At 34.0% G+C, this 11,010-nt stretch overlaps 1 protein-coding gene across 13 annotated transcripts in view; it reads left to right on the top strand.

Moving 5' to 3' along the window:
- rptor (regulatory associated protein of MTOR, complex 1) overlaps positions 1–11,010 on the top strand; it is a 272,362-nt gene that overhangs the window by 103,964 nt on the left and 157,388 nt on the right. For all 13 annotated transcript variants that reach the window (XR_012407926.1, XM_073954060.1, XM_073954059.1 and 10 more), the window contains one exon: positions 9,468–9,543. Coding sequence is in view for 12 of the 13 variants with exons in the window: in XM_073954060.1 (XP_073810161.1) it covers positions 9,468–9,543 (76 nt within the window). In the remaining variant the exon portion in view is untranslated. The remainder of the gene's footprint in view (positions 1–9,467; positions 9,544–11,010) is intronic.

Below are 11,010 nucleotides of genomic sequence, written 5' to 3'. Positions count from 1 at the left end.
TGCTTCACGAACAGTGCTTGGAAGGCTGTTCCAGAGTTCAGGTGCCAGATATGAGAAAGATCTACCGCCTTCAGTTGATTTTGATATTCTGGGAAGAATCAATTGTCCAGAATTAATTGAGCGTAGAGGACATGATGGGCTATAATTCATCAGGAGCTCCCTCAAATACTGGAGAGTTAATCCATTTTGGGCTTTGTAGGTAGTCAATATATTAGTCAATATTTAATAGGGAGCCAATGCAACGATAACAGGACTGGAGTAATATGATCATATTTCTTTGTTCTAAAGAGCACTCTAGCAGCTGCATTTTAAACTAGCTAAAGTTTGTTAATTAGGCCAACAGGGCAACCACCTGGTAATGCATTACAATAATCTAATCGAGAGGTCAAGAAAGCTTGAAAAGGCTTTTCCGCATCAGACATTGATAGCATATGTCGATGTTTGGCAACATTTTTAAGATGAATAAATGCTTTAAGTTTTACAGATGCTTGAAATCTGACCTTCAAATGATAGGTTGCTATCAAAAATCACCATGACACCCCCCACTTTCGGTTAAAGTCTACTTCAGAATTTTTTCAAAAGATGCATGATTAATGGGTGTGGAGCTCCGAGAGCATAGGGCAGGAGTGGGCATGGCCAGCAGGGGAGCAAACAACTGTTGATGTCAGTTAGCTCACAAATTGAGACAAACCGTGAGGGGACGCATGAGTTTATAGTTTACAAAGTTAAAATGCACAGAAATAAACAGTAATTTAATGCTCTGCTACATTTGTTTTTCGTAATTTCATATACAGACAACCACAATTTATGTCATTATAAAGATAATCGTGTTCATATAAACACTATAAATGAGGACTTCTCCCTCAATCCCCGGGTCTGAATCAGAGATCTAAATGCAGACTCAGTGGAGCAGGTCTCCTGACCTGTCTATTTTAACCATTAGTCCTGCTGGTAATCTTGAGGATTTAGGCAAACACAGCAGCATGGCGATGTGTCTGAATGTGAATGAACTCCTGATACAAGACAATATCTGCCATTCTCCAATTCTCGTGCTGCTCTCCCGACAAAAATGCTTGCATCACTCACACAGCTTTGCTGTATGATCGGCCCTGACAGGATCGCAGGGAAAAACATGCAACAAACCCCGTGGATCATGGAAACAAACACATACGAGCCTTCATGAACGGCTACTGCGTGCCCGTGGGTCTGTGTCTCACAGCTTGAGTTTGGCACTGGTCTGGCAGGTCTGCGTCTGCCTTGCCTTTGGAAAGCGTGTGCTGTCATGCTCTCATGAATAATTAAGCAGCCGGCTCTTCTCATTGGATAAGGAAACTCCGCTTTGAATAATAATTAGAAACCGACGCGTCATCATTGCACTTGCGGTACTGCGCTACGTCGCCGATTTTGATCCCTCCCCAAAAATCACTTTAAACCCGGGAGCTGAAATTAGCTGACAAAAGCTCAAAATTATCCAGTTTTCCCCACAATTAAAGCTGACAGTTGCTAACATTGTCTTAACTGATGCTCAACACACACAAATCTGTTAATATATAAAAAAAAGTTCTCCAGGGTGTCTTGAACCTTTAACTGAAGATGAGGACTGAACTAAGAATCTATCAAGGGTTTGTTAGTATTCAAAGTTTTTGCGTGTGAGGTTTTTGATTCCTATAAAAAAGACCTCAGTTTTATCTGAATTTAGTAATAAGAAGTTATTAGTCATCCAATTTTTAATATTAGCTATACAATATTGATTTCGTAAATTCATACAAGTTATCAGGTTGAGAGGAGATATAAAGTTGTTTATCATCAGCACAACTGGAAGCTTACTCATAACATCAATATAGCATATGTAGTGTAAAAGGAAGGGACCAAGAACAGCGCCTTGTGGTACCGCACAGTGTATTTTGATCTGAATGATGCCTCTTCATTAACTGGTACAAATTGATAACGTCCAGATAGAAAAGACCTGAATCCGGCCAATGCAGTTGCAGTAATACCAACATAATTTTCAAGCCTATCAAGGAGAATATTAAGCTCAATTGTATAATATGCAGCACTGAGGTCCAATAACACTAAGGGCCCAATCATACACCTGGCGCAGTGGGGCGCAAGACGCGGCGCAATAGTCTTTTGCTAGTTTCAGCTTGGCGCAAGAGTCATTTTGAGGCGTTGTGCTACGCTGTTTAAATAGCAAATGCATTGGCGCTCATTTGTGCGCCCATAGGCGTTCTGGTCTAAAAAGGAAGGAGTTCTGAGGCGGACCGCTGGCACGTTGCTATTTTGAGAAACTATAATAGATTTTTCATTAGACCAAAAAAAAAACCCAGTCTAAACTCCGGCGCAGAGTTGCGCCTCGCTTACGCACTGCTTAATACGCACAAGAGAGCAATAGGCAAATATCTTTACATATGAAAAAAATTTAAATATTAAGGATATATGTAGGATATAATAAGAATTGATATAGGATGTAAATATAAAGGATTGAAATATTACAAAACATATTATTTTCTAGCCCATATAAATATGAAAAACCACTGCTTTTAGGTCTTCTTCATCTCGGGAGGCTTTTTCAGTTCATTCATAACAATTTGCTTTTGTATAATGTTATTATTATTAGCAGTATTATTTAATATATCCATATTTATATTTGTTTTATTAAAAACAAGCTTAGATTTGCCCACCTGTCAGGTTTAAGACCATATGGGGCATGGCAGGTGTATTTGGAAATAACTCAGTATTTTGACCAGACTTGGTCATTATTGTTCATTTACTCGTTTGCTAGAAATTAGAACTGAATTTAGAAATAGTTTTGAAACAAATCTTTGCGCTTAACAAACAAAATTAATTATTTATAGACTAATTGATGTCTGTGCGTAAAGTTTTCACTATCCAAGAGTGAAAGTGAAAGTAGATCATTTATCTCTCATTCTCACGCAGTACATGCTCTGTTTAACAGTTTTCTGTTAAAAAAACTGTCAACTGTTAACTATTTTCTTGTGAAATACTCATTTTTTCCACTTAGACTTACTTTGCGTCCTGTAAATAGCGAATGCGCTCTTGGCGAGACGCAGCTGGCTCTTAAATGGAATGGGAAATGAAACTCTAATTGGTTTATTCTCAAAACACACCTATAACTCATTAAGAAAATAAACTCAACCCTTTTAGACCATGTGCCTTGGCGCAAGGCAGATTTCCTGTCCTTAAATTAGCAAAAACGCGTCCTGAGATGCCCTGAAAGCGTTTGCGCCCTGCGTTTTGCGCTCTGCGCATGGACCGTCAAAATAGAGCCCTAAGAGAGAAATGCAACCATGATCGGATGACAGGAGGAGGTCATTTTGTAACTCTTAGGAGTGCTTTTTCTATGCTATGAAATGCTCTAAATATTGTTTTTTTTTTTTTTTTTGTAGAAAGGAATATAGTTAAGCAGGAATATAGTTAATATAGTTAAGATTTTCTAGTATCTTTGAAAGAAAAGGCAGGTTTGAAATCAGGTTTGAAATGAGTCTTTAATTTACTAGTTCTTTGGGATCAAGCTGTGATTTAATAAGAGGCCTTAATGATAGAATAAGAGGCTTTAATGACAGCCAGTTTAAAAGTTTTAGCAACATATCTTAAAAGTAGGAATGAATTCAAAACGTTAAGAGCAGGTTCAGAAACTTCTGAAACAATTGTTTTAATAATTTGGTCGATATAAGGTTTGGCATAGACGTTGTTGATTTGGACAATTTATCAGTTTAGACAGTTCTTCCTCACCTACTGTTGAAAAAAGTTTTTCCATTAATGGTCTACAATGCTCTAATCCGGATGATGCTGTAGGAGGCAGATTGATGATGTTTATTTTATCTCTGATGTCATCAATCTTCCATGTAGAAAAGGTTTATAGTCATTATTGCTATATTGAGAAATGCATATTGATGCAATATTTTTAGTTAGATTGTCTACTGTGTTAAACAGGACTCAAGGGTTGTGTTAATTTTTTTCTATTAAAGTTGAAAAATAAGCAGATCTGGCAAACTTTAAAGCTTTTCTAAAGTTAAGTGTACTTTCTTTCTAGGCTAGACGAAAAACCTGTAGTTTTTCCATCTACGTTCCATTTGTGCTTATTGTGCCATGACATAAGATTTTTTTCCCTAATCTTTTTGAAGTGTAACGAAGCAACTGTGTCTAACGTGCTAGAAAGGACAAAATCAATCAATAGTTTCAGTTGCAGTGTCAAGCTCTTCTATGCTGCCTGGAATGATATGGAAATGAGAAAAATCAGTAGGTTACTGACAAAGTCATCTTTGGTGCTAGCAGTGATCGTTCTACCAGATTTAGGAGACCTATCAATGCACAATAAATAAAATATTAAATAGTGGGCTAAATCTGAAATGTCATCACCCTGCTGCACATCGATACAGTGTGAGATTATTAGGTCTAAGGTATGATTATGTCAATGAGTAGGCTCCGAGACATTCTGTTTCACTCTAATAGAAGCTAGTATGTCTAAGAAGGCCAGACTTAAAGCATATTTTTCATTATCTATATAAATATTAAAATCACCAACAATTCAAATTTTATCTTTGGCCAGAACTATTTCAGATAAGAAATCAGCAAATTCTTTTGTAAAGTCGGTATGTGGCCCTGGAGGCCTACAGTATATACAGTTGCCAATAACTTCAATAATATGGTGCATCTATAGAAAAGAACTTAATTGGGCAGACATTTATTTTTCTAATATTTTGGATATGAATTAAATATTAAAAATAGGCCTATAATTAGCTAAGTTGCTGGAATCAAGTTCTGGTTTCTTATTAAGTGGCTCAATACCAGCTAGCTTAAAAATGTTGGAAGTGTGGCCTAGACATGGAGAAGAGTTAATAACATTGGTTGTCATACTATAAGTAACAACTCTTTCAGTAATTTTGTTGGATTTTGATGTAACATGCTGATATACACGTATTGATAAGTTGTTCTAGCTCTTTCTGTCCTATTTTTTTATTTTTATTTTATTTATTTTTTCTATTATTTATGGGATTTTTCATAAATATGAAATATAAGATGATCCAGAAAGTTTAGCATCTTCTATTTTCTAAGTCTTCTGTTTTGTCAATAAAAAAAAAATAAATAAAAAAAATTAAGTAAAAAATTAAAAAATTAATTTTAGGTTGGTTGTTTTGTTCAGACAACAACTGATTACTTGTTAAGTGTTGTAAGTTTGTAAGTTTCTGGTTATTGTCAGTTGGTCATATCAGTTTGCGAAGGTGCTTAGCCCTGCCATATTTTAGAGCCTTCCTATACCTGCACATACTATTTTTTTATGCAGTCCTAAAGACCTCATATTTAGTTTGTTTCTATTTGTGTTTAAGGGTACGAGTCACTGTTTTGAGATTATGAGTATGATTGTAATACTACATTGTAATGTAATTGTAATGTAATGTAATACCCCCTGTTTATGTTTTCCCCAATTTCTGTTTTACGGGGAAAATATTTTTGTCAACACATTTCTAAACATATTAGTTTTAATAACTAATTTTTAATAACTGATTTATTTTATCTTTGCCATGATGACAGTAAATAAGAACTTTCTAGATATTTTTAAGACACTTTTATACAGCGTGACATTTCAAGGCTTAACTAGCTTAATTAGGTTTACTAGGAAGGTTAGGGTAATTAAGCAAGTTATGGTGTAATGATTGTTTGTTTTGTAAACTATTAAAGAAAAGCATAGCTTAAAGTCGCTAATAGTTTTGACTTTTAAATGATATAAAAAAAAAACTGATTTATTCTAGCTGAAATAAAACAAATAAGACTTTCTTCAGAAGAAAACATATTATCAGACATGCTGTGAAAATTTCTTTGCCCTCTTTAACATCATTTGGGAAATATATATAAAAAAAGAAAAGAAAAATCTAAGGGTGGCTAATAATTTTCAACTATGTATGTATGTATGTGTGTGTGGGTGTATATATATATATATATATATATATATATATATATATATATATATATATATATATATATATATATATATACACACATATATATATATATATATATATATATATATATATATATATATATATATATATATATATATATATATATATATATATATATATATATATATATATTAGTGGTGGGTCGCTATCGGCGTTAATGTGCTGCCCTAGCGTAAGACTCAGGCGATTTAACTAAAAATTATTGCCGTTAATCTATTCTCAAAGTTTGGTTGGGAGCTGGGTCTATTTTATGTTCTATTTTAAGTTATGATGACTTTCACCTTTATATTTAAGCTCAATACCTGGCTGAATTGCACTGTGGCGAGAACAAATCTTCAAACCTGTATGTATTCTTACTGTGAAATTACCACATTAAACATGACGTGCTAACATGGTAGCAGTTCACTAGAATGAATCTGATTAATGTTAGCTCCATGTTAGCTGATTAATGTTAGCTCTAACTATCAGGCACCTGTAGACTCTGTGCATTAGAGTAAAACATATACAAATAAAATGGAGCGGGTGCTTTTTAAAATGAATGACGGTGACTGAAAGTCAAACCTGTGAATCGTCTGAAAAAAAGGGCCCTTCTGAATCAAGTCAGCGGGATGTCCTTCTGGATCTTTCACTTACTTCAAAGCCACTACTGACTACGGTTACATGGACATCAGTAATCTAGTTATTTGCCTTAATAGACAATAATATAATTAAGGTGTTTACGTGAAGTGATGTTTCGAGCTTATGTAGGCCTACAGTTCAAAATTCATGTTTAACTAAAGAAACAGTTAGTAAATACAAGTACATCTTATTAAACATAAGTATATGTGTACAGTCCTCAGTATATATAAGTACACCCCTCACAGATCTATCTTTTAAACTTATATTTTTAATTGGAAGCTATACAATATTATATTTGGGCATATACATTAGATTAGTGACTGAAGCCAAATCTGGAGCTTGTCTAACAAAACAACTTAAGATAATGGACCAAAATATTAGTACACCAAAGTTTATATGCTATAGAAATTATATTAAATGCACATAAAACAATAGGAAATATCAAGAGAAGCAAAAAAAATAAATAAATTTATATATATATATATATATATATATATATATATATATATATATATATATATATATATATATATATATATATATATATATATATACCCTTTGATTTTTTTTTTTCATTTATTTATTTATTTTTTTCCAAATGATGTATAACATAGCAAGGAAATTTTCACATTATGTCTGCTAATATTTTTTCTTCTGGAGAAAGTCTTATATTTTTTTTATTTCGGCTAGAATAAAAGCAGAATTTAACTTTTTAAAAAACCTATTTAAGGACAAAATTATTCGACTCTTTAAGCTATTTTTTGTTTCAATAGCTTACAGAACAAACAATGATTATAGAATGAATTGACTAATTAACCTAACCTGCCTAGTTAACCCAATGAACCTAGTTAAGCCTTTAAATGTCACTTTAAGCTGTATAGAAGTGTCTTGAAAAAATATATAGTAAAATATTATTTACTGTCATCATTCATTCATTCATTTTCTTGTCGGCTTAGTCCCTTTATTAATCCGGGGTCACCACAGCGGAATGAACCACCAACTTATCCAGCAAGTTTTTACGCAGCGGATGCCCTTCAGCCGCAACCCATCTCTGGGAAACATTCATACACACACTCATACACTACGGACAATTTAGCTTACCCAATTCACCTGTACCACATGTCTTTGGACTGTGAGGGAAACCGGAGCACCCGGAGGAAACCCATGCGAAGGCAGGGAGAACATGCAAACTCCACACAGAAACGCCAACTGAGCCAAGGTTCGAACCGGCGACCCAGCGACCTTCTTGCTGTGAGGCGACAGCACTACCTTCTGTGCCACTGCCTCGCCTTACTGTCATCATGGCATAGATAAAATAAATCAGTTATTAGAAGTGAGTTATTAAAGCTATTGTGTTTACAAATGTGTTAAAAAAATGTTCTCTCCGTAAAACAGAAATTGGGGAACAAAATAAACGGGGGGCTAATAATTCAGGGGGACTAATAAATATTTAGGAAGGGGGACTTCTAATATATATATATTCTAATATATGGCAACCAAAGAAATACATATATGAAAAGAAAACAAGTCTAATTAGTTTAAAAATTAAGTTATGTGTAATAAAATGATATGACACATGAAAAAAGTATTGAAGAAAGGGAGGTGTAGAAAGTCAGTAAAAACCCAGACAGCAGCTGAAATCGCACAGAAGTTATTCGGCAACCCCCTGCCCTTCCTCATTATAAACTAATATTAGCTGCTTTAGTTCAGCATCTTCAGTGTAACATGATACTGGCAATGTAGTTGAGCATCCACATGCAGTTTTATTAAGAATTATCAGGCAGGCAATGGCCAACAGGTACAAACAGGAGCATAAGGGTAATCCAGAAGGGTAGTCGAGGTCACAGGCAAAGGTTAGATCACTGGTAATTGTGACAAACCAGGATGATGATGATGATGATGAAACCAGAGCAGGCATTTCAACAAGACAATGATCCAAATGACTGCCAAGCAAACTCTCAATTGTTTTCTTAAAAAGAAAATCAAGCTCTAGAATGGCCTGGCCAATCACCTGACTTGAATCTAATAAAAAAATATTAAAAAAAGAACAATTTGAATAGATGAAATCCACAGAACCATCAAGATTTTCACACTCTAAGTCTTTCACACTGAAGTCTTTAAAAAAATCACAACACAGCATTGCATGTGACATTCTTGATATGAGAGCCGTCTTTAAGCTGTCATTAACAAAAAAAAAAAAGCCTAAACTTAGTCAAATCTGAGTCAAAATCAGATTCTTTTTGTGTGTGTGTGTGTAATTATAATGGAATGACAAAAGGAGAATGTACAGAACTATTGAGATGTATTTAATACTTTATATAAAAGTCTTTTTTGGTGATAACAGCTTAAAAATGACTCTCATTGGAGAATAATTGGCGGTTTTGTGGATTTATCTGTGCATGTCATTGATAATAATTATAAAAAACAAAGTTTGCTTCTATAATCTAAAATCAAAATCTGTTTTGTTAAAATCTCTTCCTGTTGTTACATTTTAGATTATGTGATTTTGAGGTATTGAGCATGGCTAACAAACTTAACCATGCTTCTACAACTGTCTGTTTTGACAACAAACAGAAATGGTGAGGAGGTGTCTGTTAGGTTGTAATACCTCTTCTCAAATCCTTTTTCAGATCTTTCAGTTTGATAATAGAAAGTTGTGTAAACCACTTCACTCATTTATGGATTCAGTAGTCTTGCTGCTTGAAGTAGCTAACAATTTCATTGCATTTGTCTCAAATATTTCAACTTAAACTTGAAATGTGACAAATTGTCGTGTGATTATCACCTATAATCTCTCTTAGTACTATGTGGGACTGACTGCTGTAATGTGTTTTTGATGTTTGTTTGTTTTTTCCCCTATGTGTGTAGGCAAGCATGGGACCTGGCGGTGGACATTTGCCTTTCCCAGCTGCCCACCATCATTGAGGAAGGCACTGCTTTCAGGGTGAGCATGGCTTAAATTGGCTCAGGGTAAAGATCAGACAGAGAGAGGCTTCCGAAAAATCAGTGTCTCATATAAATGATTATTATGTTTAGATATATGTTGAAAAAAATCTTCTCTCCGTTAAACAAAAATTAGGGAAAAAATAAACAGGGGGCTAATAATTCAGGGGGACTAATAATGAAAAGCCACAATATAAACAATTACCTCTCAAATGACAGTGTTTCAGTGCGCGGCACTGAAGCACACAAACACTCATCACTCACTCAGACATGGCACTGACACAAAGATTCAGATACAGAAATAAGCCTGAGCTAAGTTTAAAAATTTGTAATCATTTGTGTTATATTTAAAATCACTTTAATATCTTTATGCAATTAGTCAGTATTAAGATCATTATATATCAGTTAGTAAGTCAGACTGTTAAATAACCGTACATTTTAAGAGTTTAAATTATGTGACTGTGCCCATCTTAATGAAAGTGCAGATACAGTGTGTGCAGATAAGCCACATTGAGGTAATGAAAGATTAAATACAGTTAATGACAGTTAAAGTTAATGATTTCGTTCTAGTTTTTGCTTTTATTCTGCAGGATTGGTAAACAATTGTCAGTCAGCTTGTAAAAGGAAATGTCTGTTTTTTTTGTTTTTTTTTTGCACTTAAAGGGAGAGTTAAAGTGGCAGGTACCCTGAAATGAAAATGCACTCATTATTTACTCACTTACTTGTTTCAAACTGGTTTTAGCGAGCTAGAGCAGCCCACTGCATACAACCAAAATGCCACCCATCTGTGCATGCCCTTGAATAAGTTTACCAGCTTCTATTTTATAAATAAAAAATAAATAAATAAATATATTTAAAAATAAATAAATATAAATTATATATTTCTAAATAAATATTAAAATAAATACAGTCATTAATCTCAATTTAATTTATGTATATTGTCCATAAATATTTTTTTTAGGTCATAAAAAATACATCATTCATTCATTCATTTTCCTTTGGTTTAGTCCCTTTATTTATTTAAGGTTGTAGCATATAGGCTGTAGCTAAAAAACATGATCACCCTCCAATACCATATTTTTTACTGCTCTGACATTCATAGCCATAGGTGCCAGGATATCTGGAGCCCAAATTTGCTGTGAGTGACAACTTGTTTACATTTACATTTACATTAAGTCATTTAGCAGATACTTTTATCCAAAGCGACTTACAAATGAGGACAAGGAAGCAATTTACACAACTATAAGAGCAACAATAAATAAGTGCTATAGGCAAGTTTCAGGTCTGTAAGGTCTAAGAAGGAAAGTATTAGTAGTATTAGTATTTTTTTTTTTTGGGTACAGTTAGTGTGATATTCAGAGAGGCAATTGCAGATTAGGAAGTGAAGTGGAGACTAAATAGTTGAGTTTTTAGTTGTTTCTTGAAAATAGCGAGTGACTCTGCTGTTCTGATGCAGTTAGGGTGTTCA

The sequence above is a fragment of the Danio rerio genome, chromosome 6, assembly GCF_049306965.1.
Source record: "Danio rerio strain Tuebingen ecotype United States chromosome 6, GRCz12tu, whole genome shotgun sequence".
Classification (NCBI taxonomy): domain Eukaryota; kingdom Metazoa; phylum Chordata; class Actinopteri; order Cypriniformes; family Danionidae; genus Danio; species Danio rerio.
Note: the sequence above shows the minus strand (reverse complement) of the source record. Positions and strands in the feature narration are given on the sequence as shown.